Raw genomic sequence first — 24,222 nt, forward strand, 5'->3', positions numbered from 1 at the left:
TTTCTACCTTCGCTAACCAGCCACATAGGAAACAACAGGACTTTATGATTTTTGGACCTAATGGAATTTCTAACGGAAAAGCAGACCCAATTAGTCACCCCCTCTCGGCACACACAAATAATTAGTAGCCCACTCTCGGGAACTGGTGAGAACCTGCTGGATCCCACCTCTGCCCACCTTTCTTTCCTGTAAGGAGACTCAAGGCGGCTTACAAACTCCTTTCCCTTCTTCTCCCCACAACAGACAGCTTCTGAGGTAGGCGGGGCTGAGAGAGTTCTGAAAGAACTGTGACTAACCTGTGTTCACCCTGTTATCCGAAGTGGTGGGAAGTGTCTCCCTTTCAGGGTGGGGAAATTAGCTATAGCAGACTCCTGGCTTTGCAAAAGGCCAGGCAACTTGGAATCTTAATTGCCTGTTTATAAAAGAGTCAGCTTTCATATAGAAATGCGCAGGAGAGGGGATAAAAGTTTAACAATTTTTATAAAGGGATAAAAATGGGGGCAAACAAGCGCACAATAAAAACAGAAGAACACACACAGTCCTAGGATATAGCCAGTTGTGAGGGGATAGGTAAGGAATAAATGGGGAGGGGCAATACAAGTTATATTGGCCTGATCTGGGAGTGAAATGGTCTGATGAATAGAACTGAGAGTCTTGCGCTTAGCTCTTGAAGAAGCAGCACCGTGGAACAGAATCCAGAGATAGAGAGTTGTCCAGAGATACTGAGAGTTGTCCAGAGAGTTGTCCAGAGATACTGAACATTGTCTATTGGGAGAGTGGGCTTCTCATAGGGAAAAACAGACTCTCAGGTTTATGCAGAGTGACCCTAAATCTCCATAGACAAAGGGATTTCCTGCCCTTCCTGGGAAGGACAAGAGACAGACATCAACCTGAATGGTTGGTCATTGGACTAATAATGGGTTGAGCTATCAGCCTGATTGTCCAGGTTTGGGAGTGTCTCCAAGAGAGAAGTTAGCTGAAGAAATTACAGCTGTGAAACAATGACAATGCAAAATAAGGTGGTCATTCAAGGTATTAATCAGAGGAAGAGACGTTAGTTAGTACAACACTGGGCAGGTAAGCACATTAATACATTTGTTGTCTTCACCTGGTTGTATGGTCCAGAGATGGAGATGGGTACTCTCTTCAGGGCAAGGTCTTTTGTGTAGACTTAATCCTGCCAGGAAGGGTGTGAGAGAATATTATGCAAGTTGCTTTGGAAAGAGACAAGTCCAGACAAAGTTCTTTTTCCTTGTAGGTACACTGATCCAGTGCCCAAAACAGGCTCATCTGTTTTGGCACTGCTGATGGGCATCCCAAGGGTTGGTAGAGATGCCACTGTATTAAAAACAGGGTCCCTTGGTCCACCATAGGTCAGTCTGACAACATCCCACAAAGCCTGTGATGTCCATCGCTGACTTCATTTTGATGGATTGATGTGAGTGGACCATACATTGATGAGGGTAAAGGGTAAGAATAGGAAATTTAAAAAAAAATTGCTTGGGCAGCAGCTGCCACCACAATACAATGATCTTCAATTTGTGGCTATAAGCAAGCTGTGGCAGTCATTTTGTGTATGGTTTTGCCTCCACAGCAGCCATTTTTGTGGGTGCACCCCCTCCCGCCCATGCTGTGTTAGTATTTCAAAGGTGTCTGCAGGCTTAAAAAGGTTGGATGCCCCTGTTCTAGGCCTTGTTGCGCTGCATATATATTGTGATCCTGCCACCCTAACCTACTCACAAATAAAGGTTTCAACTTCATATACTACATATAATTTTAATTTCCCGCCCATACCCTGCTGTCAAAATTATCCGTACCAATGTTGTATTGTTTATTTAACTTCAAGCCCAACAAAAGTTCTAAATTCTAAATACTTAAAAAAAACCAGAAAATAACAACCTAATGTAAGAAAAGAAGAGAAAGAGAAAAAATTAATAGAAACTTATCTCCCTAACCTGTTTTCCCGAATTCAAAGGATTTTTTAAATATTCCATATCCCATCCCTTATTGCCCATCGCTTAACCTTATATTTTAAATTATATTTCAGTTTTTATTTATCTTTGGCCTGTAATATATACATTTAGTTCCATACCTAATTAATTCACTTAGTTAAACCTATTAAACATTTTTAGGTCTTTTAATGTTTCTGAAAATCTGTTTTGTACTTGTTGAAGTAATTATTTGTTGTTGTCCCTTGTAAGTAAAGCAATTTGATTTTTTTTTCTTAAAATCTCCACCAAAAGAAGAAGAGGAGTTTGGATTTATATCCCCCCTTTCTCTCCTGCAGATCTCCTTGCCCTTCCCCCCTCACAACAAACACCCTGTGAGGTACGTGGGGCTGAGAGAGCTCCAAAAAGCTCCAAAAATGTATAGTCCTTCCTTTTCTGTGTCATCACAATGATATCAATGTCTTCTATCTTGAGCAATCATTTTCTGTGGGTTTCCAAGATTGGTCTGCCATTTCTTTTGTATAAAAGAAAATAACAATGTCTATGCCAGGGGTAGGGAACCTGCGGCTCGAGAGCCGCATGCGGCTCTTCTGCCCTTGCACTGCGGCCCCACAAGCACCAACTGCCCGCGGTCGGCTGGGCCGCGCCACGGGCTTCCCCTCTCGCCCCATTGGAGCAGGGTGGGCGCTTTCCTGGCGGCCAGCAAGGCCGAGCCACCGGCTTCATCCTTGCCTGCCCTGCAGGCAGCAGGGCGGGTACACCAATGGCCTGCGGCCGGCTGGGCCGAGCCGCTGGCCCCATCCTTGCCCGCCCTGTAGGCAGCAGGGCGGACCCATCCATGCACTTCTCAGAATGAGCGGAGTAAAAGGTAAAAAACACCCAATATATATAGTGTTATCTTTATTTTCAATGTCAAAAATTATTTGCGGCTCCAAGTGTTTTCTTTTCCCGTGGAAAACAGGTCCAAATGGCTCTTTGAGTGTTAAAGGTTCCCTACCCCTGGTCTATGCACAATCCTTTCAATTTGGGTTTTTTAGAAGTGACTGTATATTTTTTCACTCTTTGATAAAGATTTCTTCTTTAATCTTCAGAGGTTTGGCCAAAGCGGAGGAAATTTTCTTGTTCAAATTCTTTGGCTGGATCAGGATCCCTTGCTACCTTCTTCAACTTTAAGGTCTTCTCTGGTTTGATACCACAGGCGAAGAATGGCTTGTTCACACGTTTTAACCTTCATTTGTACAGAATTCACTCCTTTTTTCCTCTTAGGTTTTTCCCATATTCTCTTTTAATTGTCCTACTTTTAAAACATCATCCTTCATTCCTCTGAGTACTTTCATAAGTTCCGACATCATTGTCGAAATATTTTTATTAACACCATCTTTCAAAGAGTCTAATTCAGACAAGGCTCAGCATACTGGTAGAAATTGCTTTAATGTTGGTGGCAATCTTTCCAGTTTTTGTGAACACTGAACCTTTTCTTGTAGTTTCTATTTTGACCCCTAGATGTTGCTATTTCTATGAACACCCCAAATCTCCAATAGTTTAAGACAGGAACCAGTCTCCTCCCTCCTCTCTGGTTACTGATGTCTTCGAAGTGTTGTTTTTTCCTGGTATTAATTTGGCAACTTGCCAACTGGGAGAGGGATAGCTCTGAATTCTTTAAAACAACTATCACACTCTGAAAATCTCCTCTGAAAATATCTTTTGGTTGGCCTTTATTTTAACTCTTTCCTGTAGTCTACATTTGTTCATCATTCTGTACCTTTTAGGAATTTTTGTCAGGCTTATCAAATCCTGGAATTACTGACAAAAACCAACCGACAGACAGAACTGATAAATAATCTTATCCTCCAAGCACTTAACGTGTGGATATGCTTAGACAATGGTGCAGGACGACTTCCTCTTCACTTGCAGAACTGTGTTCCACTCTTGATCTGAGAAGAGAGCCAAAGCAGCCTTTTCATTACTGAATTATTTAGCCTGCAACTCCTCCAAGGCTCACGGTATTTTATGATATTTGCAGAATGAGGGTCTAGTTTGTCACTGGAACCTCTAGAGCATCCTTACATCTCCTTGTTTGCTGGAGCCTTTCTGAGAGTAATTAAGGCATAACAGCTGACTCGCTTGGTAGCATCTGCTCTTTTGGGGGGCAAACTAATCAAACAAAAAGAACTGACTTGGAAAAGGCCTCGGAAAACCAGTGAAATGCTACCTCTAAATTGTCCCGTTGATCTCGAAAATAACGTAATCCTATTATCCATTTTTTTAAAACATCTTGCTACGTGGATTTTTTTTAAAAAATAGACACAGTTGGTCCTTGGGGTAGTGGCTAGTTGATTGACCATCACTGAAGTTTGCCCGGAAGCAGCCAACCACCTTTGTTCATGAGCAAGAACTTCTAAAATTTGAATTGACCCAAGCTGTCTGGCCAGAATGCACTAGCTTCTTTGTTGGCAGCTAGAAAACCTGTCTGCTAACCCTTGTCAGCAGTGGTGGGATCCAAAAATTTTAGTAACAGGTTCCCATGGTGGTGGGATTCAAACTGTGGCTTGGCGCCAATGGGGCTGGGTGGGGCACAACAGGGGCGTGGTCAGGCATTCTGGGGGCGGGGCATTCCTGGGCGGGGCTGTGGCAAGGACGCAGCCGCTGCGCCGGTCCTTGGGCGGGAAATGAATGCACGCAGGCGCAGGCTGCCACGCACGCCGGTGCACCTCCTGCTAGACTACTTCAAGTTCTGCGCACTACTGCTGAGAGGAGGGGTGTAACTAAGGCAAAAATCACGTGGCAAAATCACCAATTAGTAACCTCCTCTCGGCACACACAAATAATTAGTAACCTACTCTCAGGAACCTGTGAGAACCTGCTGGATCCCACCTCTGCTTGTCAGGTGAAACTCAACTTCTCTGTAGACTTCTCTGTAGACCTCAGTTTCTACTAAATTGGGTGGTTGAGAAGGCAAGCAGCTTATATTCCGTCTTGTACGCTAACGCTACTGCAGAAGGGATATTTGAAAACAAATGTTTTCGCTGGTGATGGGGAAAGTGTATTTTCATTTGTGAATAACAGGGAGAGCATTCGAGACAGTCTGTCTGTTGATGGAAATGATAGTATGAGGAAGTCGCATTTGACATAGCTGAGTAATGTCTTTTGCCTAGAATCTTCCAAAACATACTATCTGTACCTGGGAAAGGGCTAATCTGGGACCTTGCTGGTTATTGGCCCTGATTATTCTTAACCCCTGCCTCCATAGTGTGATTTGGAGGACAGAACATTGAAAATTTTCTCCCCTTGGCTCATGTCTTGAAATAAATATGTGTGCCATTTACAAAGTACGTTTTCAGTCTGTCTTTTAATTATGGAAGTGCCCTAGAAGCTCTCTTTTAAAAAAATGTGTTCCTAATTTAGTGTCATTGAGGGTGAATATTAATATCTGAGGATAATATTTCATGTCAATATCCTAATCTAGTCAGCTGAAATATTATAATATATAGTACAGTGTTCTGCCTGTGTAAAGACAAGATGAATATACCAAGTTAGTTAACAGGAAAAAAAAATTCAGTCAGGTCACTCATCTCTGACATTCACTGCCCAGAAATGTTACTTGGGTCTGGAATTACTAAGACTTGCTGAGTGCAGATATATAAGACTTATGGTATAATTTGAGACAACTGTTTTTGCCTGAAATTATGTTAGACACTTGATTTGGGAATGTCAGCACTCATGCATGTAGTGGCTGAGAACGACATTCATGGCCAGAATAAGATTATATACGTTAGGAGGATATGGTTTCAGTCCCCAGAATATCCACCTTGAAAACTAGGGGTAACCATCAAACCTTTTATTGGCATAATCAATAATCCAGATTAGCAGTGATCACAGAGCAATACAATCACGGTTGCAAATTCATGACATAACACAGGTACTTAGCCACCGTTTCAGAGATAGTGGAAGAATCATTGTTATAAGATGAGAACATTTTTGTGGGTCTGATAGCCCTTTATTAATGAGTACGGGGCTCCGCAAGTTGGACCTGATTGCCTTATAAAATGTACAATGTAGAAGCATATGAATTACAGATTCCGTCTGCTTCATACTGCAATCACAGATTCTGTCCTGGTAGGGAATTTTCAGATGTCTTCCTGTTGAAAGCTAGGGGTAAGAAACTCTTTGTGAAACTAGTGCTTCCAGCTTCAGTGGAGAAATACTAGAAGAGATGTTAGCGCATACCTCTTCCTGTATAAAGTCCTTGCTGGTTAAGATTGGTGGGGAGTGACCATGCATTTTCTGTGATAGCCCCAAGGCTCTGGTACCCTCGTGGCTGGATTCCTGTAAACACAGTCTCTGTGGGCCAACCCTTGAAGATTACTTGGAGACCACCTACGGTTTAGAATGCAGTGACTCAGTAATTGTCCAGAACTAGCTGGTGATAGTCTGTCCTGTGTGACTTCAGATATTTATATTATATAATCACAAATTGGCAGTTCCAGTTCAGATGGGATTTGGTGTTCCCTTGAAAGCCCATCACAGACTGAGACCTACATATCTGAAGGATCGGCTCTCTCCACACCTTCCCATGCGCCATTTGCATTCACTCCGGTGCTTCTCTTGGTCATTCCTGCCCTCTGATATGCCTGTCTGGCATCCACTGGAGTCCAGCCTTTCCATTCTTCCCACTTTGTGGAACAGGATCCCTAAGCTCCGGGAAATGCTGCCAAGCAGTGTTTTTTGCTAGGACATTTAAGGCTGCGTGAGGACTGCAGGTTGAGGGAGGGGAGTTGGGGGGGGGGATTTACATGACTGGTTTTAAATAAAATTACGTGAGGAAGGCAGTGTGTAAGATTACATGAGGAAGGCAGGGTTTGGCTATCTCTGGAGGACAGATGAGCTGTGGGGAGTGACCGTGCATTTTCTGTGATAGCCCCAAGGCTTTGACTTGGAGACCACCAGAAGATGACTTGGAGACCACTAGAGCCCTTCGGGGGCGGGCAGTTCTAAAATCTAATAAATAAATACATAAATATTTGAATAAATGCAATAAAATACGATTTCCACCAACAGACAATTGGGTCAGTCTCTGTGTTGAGATTCTTCAGCCTCCATAAAGCTCACCTCTTTAAGTAAATCCCTTAGTTGAAGGAACTGTTGGAGTCCTTCAGTTATTGTTAACTATCCTTTTTTTTCCTCCAGACTGCTTTATTTATTATATCTGTGAAAGATAATTCTACTTTTTTCATGTGTGGTGGGAGTGTTCGTGAGCTGTAGAATATTGGAAAGTAATACTAGTAAGCACTTCATCTGGTTTAGGCTATACCACAGTTGTCAAACTCGTAGCCCTCCTGATGTTATGGACTACAGTTCCCATCATCCCCTGCCAGCATCTGGGCTGTGCAATGGCTTGTACACTAGAGTTGTTATTATTAAACTGTGTAGTATGCATCCCATCACCTCGTCAAGAATTGGTCCTGTATGCAGTAACAACTGTTTGTATCTCTCCCAATTAAAAAGAGAGGTTACAGACGTTAAGGTGTGTTTTATATGATTAAATCAGTGGCTTATTTTAAAACTGTTCAAATATTATTGATGTTTGGAGACAAATGGTGAATCATGTGTGCAATTAATTTTGGTTCGCATTAAATATTGGAAAGCAGTGATTAAGTGAATTATTCATATTCTGCATGTCTCACTGAATTGTGAGTTAAAATACTGTTCGTAGCATGCTTGTTGAATTTTCTGTATATTTTCTGTATATAAAGTATTAAATGACAAAAGGCTGCTTTATTTAAATTCTTTAAATAATTCTTTATTTAAATGTGTTGTGGGAATAATTAAGAACGTAGGATATAGGGTTTTGGGTTTTTTTTGCAGATTGTTTTAGCCTGTCAAGAGGCAGGAGAAATATATGAACAAATGCCTTGTACAAAACCATTATGAAAGAGTCTGCTCTTGTGACTATATAGGTCCATCGAGTATTTGTCCCACGTCACATTCTGGTGTCCAAGATTTGAGGCTGAGAACAAAAGTCTTTTGAGGACCATTTATATCTCGTCTCCCTGGAAGGCCAGACAAGGATAAACTAGTATTACGACCGGCAAACAGAGATAAATTCATTTCTTTCCGAATGGCAAAGTTTGTGGCTGCCATCATAAAGATGACAACGAGAGACGTTAATGTAGGCGCAGCTGACCCGCACACTAATTGCTGTGCTCTGGGTCATTAGCCATTGGATTGTAAGATATTTTAAATGAGTATCATGTATTTTAATTTCTTCTATGAAAACGTATGGAAATTTCTCCTGTTTGCTTTGAGGCCACTGTGTGGTGCTGCTACGGCTTCTTCGCTGATGTGATAAAGGCTGCATGGCTGACGAGCTGGTATAAGACCATTAAAAACCAGCCACAGTTTTGATAATTAGGTGGCAGAAGTGTAAAAAGCGTACTTGAAGGAAGATGGAGGGAACAGTAGGGAAGCCAAACAGAACTCTTTCATTTGGAGTTCCATGCTGAGGTTGTTTGAGTAGAAAAATTAAACCTAAAACATAAGACTCAGTCCAGCCGTCTCTTTTGCTCAGTCTTCCAAGATAATATCTCGGGAGATTGCATGAAAACCGCCTAACTTCGGTCCCATACAAATTGGAAGAAAGCATTAGGGTTAAAATTGCTTTGAAATTATAGATCTACACAGCGTGGTCGAGAAGAATCAGCATTGCTTGGACTACAGGAAGGTCTGCCTTCACCTAGGATCATCAACAAGGAGCGATCGAATATGTAGGGAGGTGTGATTTGCTAGACAGCAATCCACAGAAAGTTTTGTAAAAGAAAACTGTCCCTCTCAGAATCTACTCTAGTTTGAAGAGCACATCTTTCATTTTCTGTGTTTTTAACAGTGGCGGAGCTACAAGGGGCCGGGGGCGCGTTGCACCGGGCGCACACCTGGGGGTGCAAAAATCGACCCTCGCCCCGCTCCGCCTCACCAGGCCTTGCCTGTTTTTAGCCAGCAGAAAGCTATTTTCTGCCCACTGGAGAAGATAAGTGGGGAGGGGAAGGGGCCACGGAGGGCGGAAAACATGGAGTGTGCCCCAGGCACACTCCTGCCCAACTACGGCCCTGGTTTTTAAAAAATCTAAACAGTAGTACTGTAGCAGTGATCCGTAACGTGGTGCCCACAGCTATGATTGTGCTCACGAGCCTCCTCCACAACTGGGCTTTTGACAGGCCACTGGTGGTCTGATTGGCTGTGCTGATGAAAAGAGCATTGCTTCAGTGGAAACTTCTGCCACAGTACAGGTTTTGTTCTCTCTCATGCTCCTCAGTGTATTTTTTCTATCTTCCTGTTACCTGGACTCTCTGCACATGTCTGCCTCCTGCAGCAGACGGTTTGTGGTTGTACACACAATCCTGCCCCAGGCTCAAAAAAAGGTCGGGGGCCCTTGTGTTGAACAGTGGAAACTGGCCACTGCGTCTTCAGTTTGAACAACCAAAGCTGCATTGCGTACTTTTGCTCGTTGCGAACTTGTTCCATTCGGTCAGAATTTGACCCCCTGCCATCAAGACCTCTTGTCGCGGTAACATGTTCCTTGCGTTTTTCTTGCCAGGTGCCGTCATATTACTTGGGAGGACCAATATGTTCCGTTTCAATCATCCCAAGGAAGCGGCAAAACTGAGGGAGAAAAGAAAGGTGAGCAGAGCAAAGTCCTGGGGGAACCCCTCAGTTGCTTTTAAAAAGTCTCATGGACTGAACTGTTTTGCCCTCAAGAGACTGATTGAGCCATTTTCCCTTAATTTCTTTGTACATTTATTAAAAATTGTGTTCAGTGGGAAAATGTATGCAACCATGATTTCAGTGGCGTCAGTAGGGAGTAATTATTGGCTCTTCTGCTGTTTTGTTAGAGCGGGCTGCTTTCGTCCTTCAGTTTATCCATGTCGGATCTTTCGAAGTCTTGTGAGAACCTCTCTGCAGTCATGTTATATAATCCGGGGTGAGTACATTTCGAGGAGCCGTCCTATTGATATTGACAATGTATGTGCTACTTATCGTATATACTCGCGTATAAATCGAGTTTTTCAGCCCTTTTTTTAGGCTGAAAAATGCCCCCTCAACTTATACACGAGTGAGAGTCCCCGCCCCCCTTCCCCACCTCAGTCAGCCCCCAGCTGCAGCGCTTACTCGTGCAGTGCCTCGTTCTCCTCACTCACTCACCCTTTCCTTTCCCCGCAGGCTCTGAAGCTCGGCTTCAGGGAAGCTGCTGTTCAGGCAGCCTGTCTCTATGACTTTCTTAAAAGGGCAATGCTCCAAAGATTGCTTAAACTGTGCCCCCTGCAGGCCAAAAACCTAAGTAATCTTTGGAGCATTGCCCTTTTAAGAAAGTCATAGAGACAAGCTGCCCGAGCAGCAGCTTCCCTGAAGCCGAGCCTCAGAGCCTGCGGGGAAAGGAAAGGGTGAATGAGTGAGGTGCCAGGGCTAAAAGGGGGCATGGTCGAGCTGCAGTGGCTTGCAGTGCAGGGCTGATCATGGAGCTGCTGCATTTCCCACCCTCGACTTATACAGGAGTCAATAAGTTTCCCCGGTTTTTTGTAGTGCTGGTGCGGGTCGACTTATACACGAGTATATACAGTAATTGTCACTTTTTGGAAAACAAAGGGTTTTTTTCAGGATCCCATTTCCAATGCATGTGGGTGTCTATAACTTGTTGCCCCACTCACAAACTTCCTGGGGCTTGGCAGTTCTAGGAGGAAGACCATCTTATTGCATTTACTGTTATTTTTATTTATTCAGTACAAAAGGAAGTTGGATGCAAAATTTATCTTCACTTCCATAAGCAAATCATACCGACATTATTAAATGCCATTCAGTGTCCTAGTCAGAATACCATTCCATTTGTCATACTTATGTAACTTTTTGCAATGCAATGAACAGGTTAGTTTCCCCATCGGCATGCATTCCTTTCGTTTCTCCAATCTCTCTTCTTGGAGCAGCAGTGGCGTAGTGGTTAAGAGCGGGTGTACCCTAATCTGGAGGAACCAGGTTTGATTCCCCGCTCTGCCGTCTGAGCTGTGGAGGCTTATCTGGGGAATTCAGATTAGCCTGTGCACTCCAACACATGCCAGCTGGGTGACCTTGGGCTAGCCACAGTTCTTCTGAACTCTCTCAGCCCCACCCACCTCACAGGGTGTTTGTTGTGAGCGGGGAAGGGCAGGGAGATTGTAAGGAGAGAAAGGGGGGATATAAATCCAACCCTCCTATAAATCCAACCCTCCTTTATTTGGAGTTGCTCTCTTTTGCAGAGGTTATAGCATTTAAAAATATCTTTGGAAAGAGTATCTTTGGAAAGCGAGTCTACATCATTCAACAGGAAACATTTAGGGGAGGAAGGCAAGTTTTCAGCTATTCCTTGAGAAACAGCTGTAGAAATCGTTTTCCAATATGCTTTGGCGTTCTGACATCTTCACCACCCGGGCATAAAGGTGGCATCAGCAGTTCCACAAATCCAACAATCACCTTTAACCCCTTTATTCATTCTAGCTGATTTATCAAGCCCTAGATGCCACCGATAAGACAGATCTCCTGTGAGTTGTAACGGAGGACTGTCGTGACCTATTGATGACATAGATGCGGTTGTATTTCACAGTGACGTTGTTGCCGTTCCAGCTCCTTTTTTTGCTGCCGTGCGCTTTAATCTTATTTCTGTAAACTCTTCTCTTAACTGATGGCTGTTTCTCTCTACCTCCTCTGGCAGTCTTTTCCCTGTAAAAGGACCAATCTGTCTCAGGTAGAGAAACTCAATTTCTTTATATTGATTGCTATACCTGCATGTGCTGAGCTCATAAAAAAAAATCTGCCCTAACCCATCTTGCTGAGTGTTGCTGTGTCGTGCTTGTAAATGAAACGCGGCGTAAACATATTATTTGTCAAGTTGCTAAGTATATCAAATGATATCAAGCGCCTTTTATAACCATAGTGGTTTATTTTTAAAAAAATCATACGTCGCTTTTTGTTTCACAAATACCAGATTGGAGTTTGAGAGGCAGCAAAGAGAAGAGCTGGAAAAATTGGAAAGTAAAAGGTAAGGATGTTCATTCTTAAAAGAGTCTGCTCGGTGTGGAGGAATGCTGGGAAAGGAAAGGGTTATGTTGGCCGATTACCCACTGCAGGCTGTTCCCCACCCTCACTCTGCTCTGGCACGAAAAGTCATGCCAGGGCGATTCCGCACACGAGTAAAATAGGTTCGACCCAGTTCCCTGGGAAGGGTACTAACCTAGGTCGAAGCCATTGTTGTTCCCCACTGCAACCAGCTTGATTCCAGCTCGGAGGGCGGAATCATCACTGTAGCCTAATAGCGGCTCGTTCCGTTATTGGCTGCTGTTCTCTGACCGTATGTTCCGTCTGTCCCCCACACGCGTTATAAAAAAAAACTGCCCACAGGAATGGAGGGATGAAGATGGCATTGTTTTGATTGATTGGCTAGCCGTACGCGTACGCGAAACACTTCAGCTGTGATTGGCTTTAGAATGGGGATTCCTGGCACCAGAGATTCCGCGCTTTACTGGAATCGAGCTGAGTTCAATCAGTTCCTGAAAAACGGTAGTAGTTCCCAGCACGGAGTCGGAATTGATTTCACCGTTACACGCGAGTGAAGCTGTGGTACAAAACCGCGCAGCGATCCCAGTAGGTTGTCACGAACACTTAGGTTGAAACGCAGCTCGAACTTAGGTCGATAACGCAAGTGCGGAATCGACCCCAGAAGCCCTCTTAGCTTTTCCCCACAGAAGTTGGAGGCAGCTCACCGAGCAAGAGTAAGTGCGTCAGGACAAGAAATCTTGCCCCAATGCACCTCCTCTCTCCTCACGCTGCAAAGAGGAAGCGCATCAGGACAAGATTTCTTGCCCCGACGTCCTTCTGGTCCCACCGCACCCCAGAGCACCAGTAGGTAATCTGCCACTCGTTTGCTGGGATGTTTTGTTGAAATAAATTCCAAGTTAGAGAAATAATGGTGGATCCTGTAGAACATTTGCCATGGACAGAAGGATTTCCACCTGAAGAGGAGGACATCTTAGCCTTTTCCTCCCCAGTTGCAGCCCCGCATAACCCCATTATTTAATTTCGGGGGATTGGGGCTGTTTCATTTGAACACAATCACTGCTGTTATTGATGTGAGGTTACTAACTACACACAGTTGACCTTAGACAGAGTTGAACGTTGGATTGGATTCTACCCTTATTATTCCACACGAGGAGACTCAAAGGGGCTAACAAACTCCTTTCACCCCCACCCCCCGTCCACAACAAACACCCTGTGGTAAGAGGTGGGGTGGTCAGGCTCCTAGATCTCCAAGAGCTCCTGGCCAAGGTCACCCAGCTGGCGTGTGTGGGAGTGTACAGGCTAATCTGAATGCCCAGATAAGCCTCCACGTTGCTCAGAAGCGGCAGAGCTGGGAATCAAACCCGGTTCCTCCAGATTAGATACACGAGCTCTTAACCTCTTACGCCACTGCTGCTCCTCCTCACAGGGCTGTTGCGGGGTTAAAATGGAAGATAGGGGAGGAACATAAGCTGCTTGGGGGAAAGGTGGCGTTATACATTAAGTAAACATGAATGAATGAAACAGCTCTGCGGCCTAGCAGTACTGGTAAATGTCTACCACAGAGCATCAACTGTAGGGCAGAGAGTAAAATTGGAGACACCGACTTTGTGACATGCTGGAAGGTGCATCTCTGTTCTTTAGCTTTATGTAAGAACATAAGAACATAAGAACAAGCCAGCTGGATCAGACCAGAGTCCATCTAGTCCAGCTCTCTGCTACTCGCAGTGGCCCACCAGGTGCCTTTGGGAGCTCACATGCAGGAGGGGTGAGAAAGCAATGGCCTTCTGCTGCTGCTTTGCTGCCCGAGCACCCTGGTCTGCTAAGGCATTTTGCAAATCTCAGATCAAAGAGGATCAAGATTGCAGTAGCCATAAATCAACTTCTCCTCCATAAATCTGTCCAAGCCCCTTTTAAAACTATCCAGGTTAGTGGCCATCACCACCTCCTGTGGCAGCATATTCCAAACATCATGCACATTAGCGTGAAGAAGTGTTTCCTTTTATTAGTCCTAATTCTTCCCCCCAGCATTTTCAATGTATGCCCCCTGGTTCTAGACGTCTCCTCTCCAAACTAAAGAGTCCCAAACGCTGCAGCCTCTCCTCATAATGAAGGAGAGTGTACAGCACCTGTTATCAACCTAGATAAAGTGGCAGATTAGGATCCTGGGCAGACTGGGTTCGAATCCCCCACTTTAGCCATGGAAACTCGTTCAGTGACCTTGGGCCTGTCATGTACTCTCAGCATGGCCTATCTCACAGGGTGGTTGTTGTGAGGAAATGGAGAAACAGCACACAGGGTTCTGAGCCGCTTTGAGTTGCATCTTTGGGGAGAAAAGTGGGGTTTAAATGAACAAATGAAAAGACAAAATGATTGATTGATTGATTCGATTTATTAGACCACCCTACCCCCGAAGGGCTCAGGGCCGTTTACAGGCAACCAAACACAATACATTGCAGCTAAAACAATCGAATAATCCAAATTAAAACAATAAATACAATAAAAATAGCAGCAGTAACCTTTCCATAATTAAATAATTAGGTGGATGACATCCGGTAGATGTAGATAATATTTGGGTGCTGTGTGGTTTCTGAGCTGTATGGCTGTGTTCTAGCAGCATTCTCTCCTGATGTTTCGCCTGCATCTGTGGCAGAGATCCTCTGAAGATGCGAGCCACAGATGCAGGCAAAGCGAAATGTCAGGAGAGAATGCTGCTAGAACACGGCCATACAGCTCAGAAACCACACAGCACCCCAGTGATTCCGGCCGTGAAAGCCTTCGACAATGTAGATAATATTGTACTCAGATTCCAAGTCTGCATCCATGTACAGAGTTAAGTGTTCTTTGTAAATGGGTTTTTTTAGGGGGTAAAAGTATATCACTTTTAACATAACGCAGCTTTTGAAATAACACTTTCCTTAATGCATAGCTACACTGTTCTTGATCAAAGACTCTTCCTGTCTGAGTGGTTCCTTCATACTGAGAGAGCTCTCTATGTGCAGGAAAAGAGAACTGAAGGGCACCTGAAACTTTCAAAACCATGGCCCAACAGAGATGAAAAGCCTGTGATCTCATAGATGCTCAGCTTTGAAGCCATAACTCCTTTCTCTTCCGTTGTTTAATCCTTCAGGAAGCTGATCGAAGAAATGGAGGAGAGGCAAAAGTCAGACAAAGCCGAGCTGGAAAGGATGCAGCAAGAGGTGGAGTCCCAGCGCAAGGAAACGGAAATCGTCCAACTGGAGATCCGCAAGCAAGAGGAGAACCTCAAGCGGAGAAGCTTCCACATCGAAAGCCGGCTGAAGGACTTGCTCGCCGAGAAGGAGAAGTTCGAGGAAGAGCGATTGCGTGAGCAGCAAGAGATCGAACTTCAGAAGAAGAAGCACCAAGAAGAAGTTTTCGATCGGGTAAAAGAAGAGTTGCAGCGGCTGCAAGAGCTCGGGCAGAACGAGAAGGCGGAGAAGATGCAGATCTTCCGAGAATTGGAAAAGCTCAAGCAAGAAAAAGAGGAGCAGTATCTCAAGCTGGAGATGGAAAAAAAGAGGCTGGAAGAGCAGGAACGAGAACAGGTCATGCTGGTCGCCCACCTGGAAGAGCAGCTCAGAGACAAGCAAGTCATGATCCAAGTCCTTAAACGAGACGACGTGCAGAGGATTGAAGACGAGAACAAGGACCTCGAAGAAATCCGAGAGTCCCTCCTGCGAGTCAAAGAAGCTGGACCGGAAGGGGGCGAAGACTGCAAAGAGTTAGAAAAGGTGCAGCAGAAGTTTATGGATTTCAAGAAGAAGCAGTTGGAACGGCTCATCAGTTCAGAGAGAGAGCTGGTTCAGCAGAAAGATCACCTAGAAAAAGAGGTGGGCGACGAACGCGAACATTTGGGTCGCGTGAAGCATGTCCAGCGGACGAACCTTGAGAGACACGACGAAAAGGCCGCCGTTCCGGCCGTAGGTGTCGAAGAAGGCGGCAAAATAAAATCGGAATATTGGCTGCAGCAGAGAGAGCAGCAGCTCCGGCACTTGACGGACCATCATTTACCAGCTTTGCTGGAGGAAAAGCAAAGGGCCTCGGAGGTGCTCGACAGAGGCCCTCAGAGCTTGGACAACACGCTCTACGAAGTCGAGAAAGAAATGGAGGAGAAAGAAGAACAGCTCGCGCAGTACCGGGCCAACACCAGCCAACTCCAGCAGCTCCAAGAGACCTTCGAATTCACTGCCAACGTCGCCCGGCAAGAAGAGAAAGTTCGGAAAAAGGAGAAAGAAATCCTCGAGTCGAGGCAGAAGCAGCAGAAAGAGGCCCTGGAGCAAGCCGTGGCAAAGTTGGAGAGGCGACACTCGGCGCTGCAGCAGAGTTCCACCCTCGATATGGAGATCGAGGAGCAAAAGCAGAAGCTTGCCGTTTTAAATAGCAGCTGCGGTGAGCAGGCCGGCCTCCAAGCGACCATAGAGGCGGAACAAAAAGCCTTGGAGCAAGACAGAGAAAGGTACAAGGGAAACCAGGCCTTAATCATTAGCGCCCCCTGGAGTATTGTGTAGTTTCCGGGCTGTATGGCCGTGTTCTAGCAGCATTCTCTCCTGACGTTTCGCCTGCATCTGTGGCTGGCATCTTCAGAGGATCTGAGGGTAGGAAAGCAAGTGGAGTATATATACCAGTGGAATGTCCAGGGTGGGAGAAAGAACCATTTGCCTGTTTAACAAGTGTAAAGGGTGCAATTAGCAAGCTTGATTTGCGTGCGTTGAGTGAGATCCGCCCATTTTAGCCTGTGAGTAACCATGAAGATAGAATAATCGATTACAGAGGGCATCTGCATAATAGTAGCCTGGCCCTTTGATCCCTTGGATTGCTTACTGCCTGGAGTGGTTGGTGGTGTTCCGGGTGGTGTTCGCTAGCCCTTTGACTGCTTATTGCCGGGAGACATCCTTCGTTAGGGTGGTGTTCATTAGTCACTGTCTTGATTCTTGTGTTTTTCAGTACTGGTAGCCAGATTTGGTTCATTTCGACAATACATTAGCACCCACTGTTTATTTAACAGAGAGAGATTGTCTCCTCCTTCAGTTTAATGTTCTGTAAATTATCGATCGTCCTGGTAACCATGCAACAGGCAAGCAGCATCTTCTAAAGCCCTTGTGCTGATGTTCGGCAGGAGCTGTAGCTCTGTGCTTTGAACCCGGAAGGTCCCGGGTTTCACCCGTGGCATCTCCAGTTAAAAGGACCAGGCATTAGATCAGTGTTTCCCAACCTCTTCGACATCACGGTACCCTTGACCTCACTCGTCATATCTCACGGTACACCTGCCACCCCCCAACTTCCCCTCCCAGGGTGAAGGGAAGCACTGGGTGTGGGTGTGTGGGAATTGGCTGCTGACCTTGCGGCAGGCCCTGCCTCCTATGCCAGCTCCACGTCCTTGCTGGCACTGGTGGGAGACACTACAAAAGTGAGGAGGGCTGGTAGTGTTTCTGCAGTACCCCTGGGACATGCTTACGGCACCCCAGGGTACCAAGGAACCCTGGTTGGGAATTGCTGCATTAGGTGATGAGAAGGACCTCTACCTAAGACCCCGGAGAGCTGTCAGTCTGAGTAGACCAGGGATCTTCAAACTATGACCCTCCAGATGTCCGTGGACTACAATTCCCATCAGCCCCTGCCAGCATGGCCAAGTGGCAGGATTGATGGGAATTATCGTTCATGAACATCTGGGGGGCCATAGTTTGAAGACCGCTGGAATAGACCCTGGAGAACTGCAGTTCTTCTAGAGTAACTGCTGCCAGTCTCCACTTGATGGACCAATGATCTGAGCCAGTCTGGGGCAGCTACATGTGTGATTCTGTCAATTAAATCTGATCTGCGGGGAATGTAGGCTCACTGCAGGGGCAGACCCCGGGTTCGTAAACAGCAAGAACTCCCCCGCCCCCCGGTGAAAGTCGGTTATTTTAATTTATGGCTTCAAAATCTGTAGCAATTTTACATCTCTGCTCTGGTTACAGAGATCCTGGGTTCAGGGCAAACTCTTGCCTGAGACAAAGGAAAGTAGTTGCTAGATTTAGATCTGGACTGACCTGGTTTCACACTGGGAAGATACGCTTTACGCACATCTGCTTGTCCCGGTTGAGTATTGTGAAGCAGCTGTTGGAATTTTTTCCCCTCATTTTTTATTTATTATTTGACTTTTATGCCTCCCCCTCCCGGCTGGGGTCAGCTCAGGGTGGCTCACACAGTTTATTAAAACAATCAAGAATGCAAATGCATTTACACCACCAGGAGAGTCAGCATGGTGTAGTGGTTAAGAGCAGGTGGACTCTAATTTGAAGTGGCGGAGTCTTATCCGGTGAACCAGATTTGTTTCCCCACTCCTACTTTCCTGCTGGGTGACTTCGGGCTAGTCACTATTCAGAACTTTCTCAGATCACCTCCACCTCGCTGGCTGTGCCCGTCGTGGAGAAAAAGAAGGAAAGGAGTTTGTTTGTTCTGAGGGCGCTTCCCCACTACACGACTTCAGTAGGCCCCACGCTGCTCTCAGCATGCATCATTTTATGCCAGCCTGGCTTTCTCTAATGCACTCTCTCAAGACTCTGCACGGGGTCATCAAAAGGCGCCGCTTGAAAGAGCGCCAGGAATGACATCACAAGAGAGGGGCGCGACAGCGGCAGCTGTCAAGGGTTAAGTGCGTTGTCGCCATCCTGTAGTGGGGAGTGCCGGGGGACCCCGCGCTACTTGCCTACAGTAGTGCGGGGCAGAAGGTAAGTGGGAAAACGCCCATAGTCTCCTTACAGGAGAGAAATCCAAACTCTTCTTCTTTGTCATCTTCTTCCTCTTCTTCATAAAACAATACCCCCTGGCGCTCTAATCTTCTGGTTCATCACCTGGTAACTAATAAAGGAAGGTAGGATCTAATAAAATAGCAACTCAAATCTGATTACCAGAATGGAACAGAAATAAATATAGGGATGGGGGTGGGGGGCAACAGAGATGTAGCTGTTGCTGCCTCGGTCTACGCCTGGTGGAACATCTTGGTCTTATGGATCCCTCAGAATTGAATAAGATTCTGCAGTCCTAGGGTCTCTGTTGAAGAAGAAGAGTTGGATTTATGTCCCCCTTTCTCTCCTATAGGAGACTCAAAGGGGCTTTCAAACTCCTTTCCCTTCCCCCCTCACGACAAACACCCTGTAAGGTAGGTGGGGCTGAGAGAGCTCAGAAGAACTGTGACTAGCCCACGGTCGCCCAGCTGGCGCGGGTTGGAGTGCATAGGTTAATTCAGGTTGATAAATTAGGGATTATACCCATCAGTTTCTGTCAGCATGGCCAATTGGCTACGCTGGTAGGCTGATGGGAACTGTAGTTCCTGAACATCTGAGCCGCAAGAGGTTCCCTACCCTGGCTAACCAATTCCCCAGATAAGCCTCCACAGCTCAAGCGGCAGAGTGGGGAATCAAACCCGGTTCCTCCAGATGAGAGTACACCTGCTCTTAACCGCTACGCCACTGCTGCTCCTGTTGATAGAACGCTTCACTAAATTTGGTCTAGAGCTGAAATGGCCCAGGCTGAAGATAACTGGATGACCACAAGTAGATTGTTCCCAGTCAAGCGCAGTACCCTTTAGGGGTTCAACTGGAAGATGTTGAACTTTACCCCACTGAATAAGTCTTCTTGTGTTTGGGCTGTTTCGAGGGTGCAGACTTAATATTTTGAAGGAGGGGGCGGAGAATTGGTAGTGTATCTTTGCTCCAGTTAGAAAATTTCTGTTGATTCAGGGGTGCATATAGTGCTGTTATTTTTTGCAGAGATCCTAAGGCAGCTGGTTGGATCCAAAGAAGCTAACTTTCAGAAACTTTTTTAAAAAAATGTTCCTTTGATTAATAATTTTCTTTACAATCGTTTAGATAATATAGCGCACCGTCTGGAGTGGCATGTGTAAGTTATTTCTGTTGAAACTGTTTGGAAATGTGAGACCGCTTGCATTCGAAAGAGTCATTAGGGTTTTTTTCCCTCCTAAACAAATTGCCTACCTAGGTTTTCGTTTCTTGCGCACCAAATTTCCAGGAGACATCAACCTCTGAAGATGCTAAAATACAGATGCAGGTGAAACGTTAGGAACAAGATCTACCAGACCACGGCCACACAGCCCGGAAAACCCGCCACAACCTAATGAAGTTACATGCTAGTGTAGCATCCTGTTGACAAATGGGTACTTTGCTATTTAAATAGTTGCAGCAATCTTTTTTTAAAATTTAATGTGTGTGTCTGTCTAAGGGAAATATCCCTTATGGGAGAACAATCTTTCTTGTCCTATCAGGCCTGATTTGCTGGAGGTTTACATTTGTTGGAACTTGTGGGAAACGGGTATGCTCTGCATCCATTAATTCCATGTAAAATACGCCGACTTACTGTGGTTGGAATCTGCAACTGCTTGGGGAAGCCCTTTCCCTTTGGTATGCGTGGCCATGTGGTCTGGTCTCCCCCACTGATCAATCACATACAACCCCTCCCCTTCCCTCCTCTCCCTTGCATGCTACACCGGCTGCTTCCCCTCCCTCCCTCCCTCCCTCCCTCCCCTTCCATGCCACCCCTCCCCCTCCCTCTCCTCCCTCCACTAGGGAGGGTAGGCCATTTCATGATGCTGGGGCCCCTCCCTCCCCTCCCTTGCATGCCACCCGTCACTCCCTCCCCTCCCTCACACCCCTTTCCTTGCAAGCCACCCCTCTTCCTCCCCTCCCTCCACTAGGGTGGGTGGGTCATGTCCAGATGCTGGGCCAACGCTTCACTAAATTTGGTCTAGAGCTGAAATGGCCTGGCTGAAGATAACTGGATGACCACAAGTAGATTGTTCCCAGTCAAGCACAGTACCCTTTAGGGTTTTAACTGGGAGATGTTGAACCTTACCCCACTGAATAAGTCTTCTTGTGTTTGGGCTGTTTCGAGGGTGCAGACTTAATATTTTGAAGGAGGGGCAGGAGAATTGGTAGTGTATCTTTGCTCCGGTTAGAAAATTTCTGTCGATTCAGGGGTGCATATAGCGCTGTTATTTTTTGCAGAGATCCTAAGGCAGCTGGTTGGATCCAAAGAAGCTAACTTTCAGAAACTTTTTTTAAAAAATGTTCCTTTCATTAATAATTTTCTTTACAATTGTTTAGATAATATAGCGCACCGTCTGGAGTGGCATGTGTAAGTTATTTCTGTTGAAACTGTTTGGAAATGTGAGACCGCTGCTTGCATTCGAAGGAGTCATTAGGTTTTTTTTCCCTCCTAAACAAATTGCCTACCTAGGTTTTCGTTTCTTGCGCACCAAATTTCCAGGAGACATCAACCTCTGAAGATGCCAGCCACAGACGCAGGCGAAACGTTAGGAACAAGATCTACCAGACCATGGCCACACAGCCCGGAAAACCCGCCACAACCTAATGAAGTTACATGCTAGTGTAGCATCCTGTTGACAAATGGGTACTTTGCTATTTAAATAGTTGCAGCAATCTTTTTTAAAAATTTAACGTGTGTGTCTGTCTAAGGGAAATATCCCTTATGGGAGAACAATCTTTCCTGTCCTATCAGGCCTGATTTGCTAGAGGTTTACATTTGTTGGAACTTGTGGGAAATGGGTATGCTCTGCATCCAGTAATTACATGTAAAATACGCTGACTTACTGTAGTTGGAATCTGCAATTGCTTGGGGAAGCCCTTTTCCTTTGGTATGCGTGGCCACGTGGTCCGGTCTCCCCCAGTGATAAATCACATACATCACATACAACCCCTCCCCTTCCCTCCTCTCCCTTGCATGCCACCCCCGCTCCCTCCCCTCCCTCCCTCCCCTTGCATGCCACCCCTCCCTCTCCCTCCCCTTTTCTTGCATACCACCCCTCCCTCTCCCTCCCCTCCCTCCACTAGTGTGGGTGGGCCATGTCCAGATGCCGGGGCCCCTCCCTCCCCTCCCCTCCCTTGCATGCCACCCCTCCCCCTCCCCTCCCTCCACTAGGGTGGGTGGGCCATGTCCAGATGCCGGGCCCCCTCCCTCCCCTCCCTTGCATGCCACCCCTCCCCTCCCTCACTCCCCTTCCCTTGCATGCCCCCCTCCCCTCCCTCCACTAGGGTGGGTAGGCCATTTCCAGATGCTGGCCCCCCTCCCTCCCCTCCCTTGTATGCTACCCCTCCCTCCCTTTCCCTTGCATGCCACCCCTCACTCACTCCCCTCTCTCACTCCCTTTCCCTTGCATGCCACCCCTCCCCCTCCCTCCCCTCCCTCCACTAGGGTGGGTGGGCCATGTCCAGATGCTGGGCCCCCTCCCTCCCCTCGCATGCCACCCCTCTCTCCCCTTCCCTTGCATGCCACCCCTCCCCCTCCTTCCCCTGTTTTATACCGAACTCGGCCCTTGGTCTGTCAAGGTCAGTATTGCCTGCTCAGACAGGCAGCCGCCCTCCAGGGTCTCAAGCAAAGGTTTTTTACCTCACCCATTGCCTGATCCTTTTAGACTTCAGTTGCTGGGGTTTCAACCTGGGACTTTCTGCATGCAAAGTAAAGTTGCCAGCTCCGGGTTGGGAAATAGCTGGAGCTTTCAAGGTGGAACCTGAGGATGTTGGATTGGGGTTAGGGGTATAATGCCGTAGAGGCCACCTCCCAAAGGGACCCTTTTCTTCAGGGGAATCGTTCTCCGCTGTCAACAGTAGTCCCAGGAGATCTCCAGCCCCCACCTGGAGGTTGGTAACCCTGACTTAAAGCCACCGTCCCTCTGGGATTAGAAATCAATTCCTTCTTTTGAGTCCCCTTTCAGCTCAGCAAAACTCCTTCAAGTCCCTCCTTTTTGCACAGGCTTTTCCCCCTCAAGGTTAGGGAGAACTTGTAAGAAACGCCAACTGAAACATTGCTAAATTTGTCTGGAGAGGGTCAGACTTTTGGGGTCTTGACCTGGGGAGCTTCCTGCGGCAGAGCTCAAGAAACCCTGCTGCGGTTTGACATGTGTTAAATAACACGGGTTGAAATGTGCTGACAGGTTGGACCTGCAAATACAGCAGCTGAAGCAAAAGATCTGCGAAGGTGACAGAGCCGAAAAGGAGCGTCTGGGAGGTGGAGAAGAGAAGCCGTCTCGTAGCAGTTCACCTCCTAGCACTACGAAAGCACCAGCCCATTTTATCCCGTCGGTCGATGACAGGTGCGTATGCCTGCCTTCCATTGTTCCTACCCCTTTAAAAAATGGTTTGACCCAGTTTTCTATACAAGTAATTTTAGATGGATGCCTTTCGTTACAATTCTATGATCAGCTTGAGGAGAATGGCACAGATCTTTTTCTCTTTTCCGGCGAAAAGTCTGAAATATTTCCCAAATAAAACTTTTCTATTTCGAGTGGTTACTGACTTTTGAGTTATTAAAATCAAGGTCTGGAGGTTTGTAGGATTTTAAATATTCACAGTGCCTGAAAATTCGATGTAATGCTGTGTAATCAAGGAAAAATCAGAGGTGGGGTCCAGCAGGTTCTCACCAGTTCCCGAGAGTGGGTTACTAATTATTTGTGTGTGCCGAGAGGGGGTTACTAATTGGGTCTGCTTTTCCGTTAGAAATTCCATTAGGTCCGAAAATCATAAAATCCTGTTGTTTCCTATGTGGCTGGTTAGCGAAGGTAGAAAACGGGATAATTCTCCCTGTTGGGCTGTTTTAAAAACATGTTTTAGAAATATGGTCAAGTTCCTTGTTTCAGGAAAGTATCCTTCTTTTGATTTCTAGAAACAAAATTAAGTATTTGAAAGTCTTAAGTATTTGACAGGCAGTCACTTAGAGGAGAAGTAGTTGTTTCGGTTGGCAGTAGACGATAGGACTTGCTATAATGAGTTTAAATTATGGACAGAAAGATACCAGCTGGAAATTAGGAACTTTTTTTTACAGTAAGAGTTTTTTACAGTAACAGAGAAATTATTAATGCCCCGCCCCCAGAATGCCTGGCCACACCCCGTCATGCCCCGCCCATCCCCATTGGCGCTACGCCACTGTTTGAATCCCACCACCATGGGAACCTGTTACTAAAATTTTTGGATCCCACCACTGGGAAAAATGGATTGTTAAGCAGCAGCATACGCAGATACCAATATTTCCTCTTGCCATATTTCCCTTGGGATTGTTTCTTGAGTAGCGTTGTCATCATAAAGGTATAATTTCTTTTTCTCTATTGCATTTAATCGCAATTGCATTTAATATCTGTGGGAAGAAATGTAAAAGGACACTGTCGCTA

At 46.1% G+C, this 24,222-nt stretch overlaps 1 protein-coding gene across 1 annotated transcript in view; it reads left to right on the plus strand.

The window, feature by feature from the left end:
- Positions 1-24,222, plus strand: part of LOC125438166 (kinesin-like protein KIF16B) — a 55,101-nt gene that overhangs the window by 12,339 nt on the left and 18,540 nt on the right. Inside the window, exons 5-11 of the mRNA XM_048506405.1 lie at positions 197-202; positions 9,536-9,623; positions 9,836-9,924; positions 11,683-11,715; positions 11,956-12,009; positions 15,154-16,500; positions 22,993-23,151. Of these exons, the coding sequence (XP_048362362.1) occupies positions 197-202; positions 9,536-9,623; positions 9,836-9,924; positions 11,683-11,715; positions 11,956-12,009; positions 15,154-16,500; positions 22,993-23,151 (1,776 nt within the window). The remainder of the gene's footprint in view (positions 1-196; positions 203-9,535; positions 9,624-9,835; positions 9,925-11,682; positions 11,716-11,955; positions 12,010-15,153; positions 16,501-22,992; positions 23,152-24,222) is intronic.

Source organism: Sphaerodactylus townsendi, linkage group LG01 (genome assembly GCF_021028975.2).
Source record: "Sphaerodactylus townsendi isolate TG3544 linkage group LG01, MPM_Stown_v2.3, whole genome shotgun sequence".
NCBI lineage: Eukaryota > Metazoa > Chordata > Lepidosauria > Squamata > Sphaerodactylidae > Sphaerodactylus > Sphaerodactylus townsendi.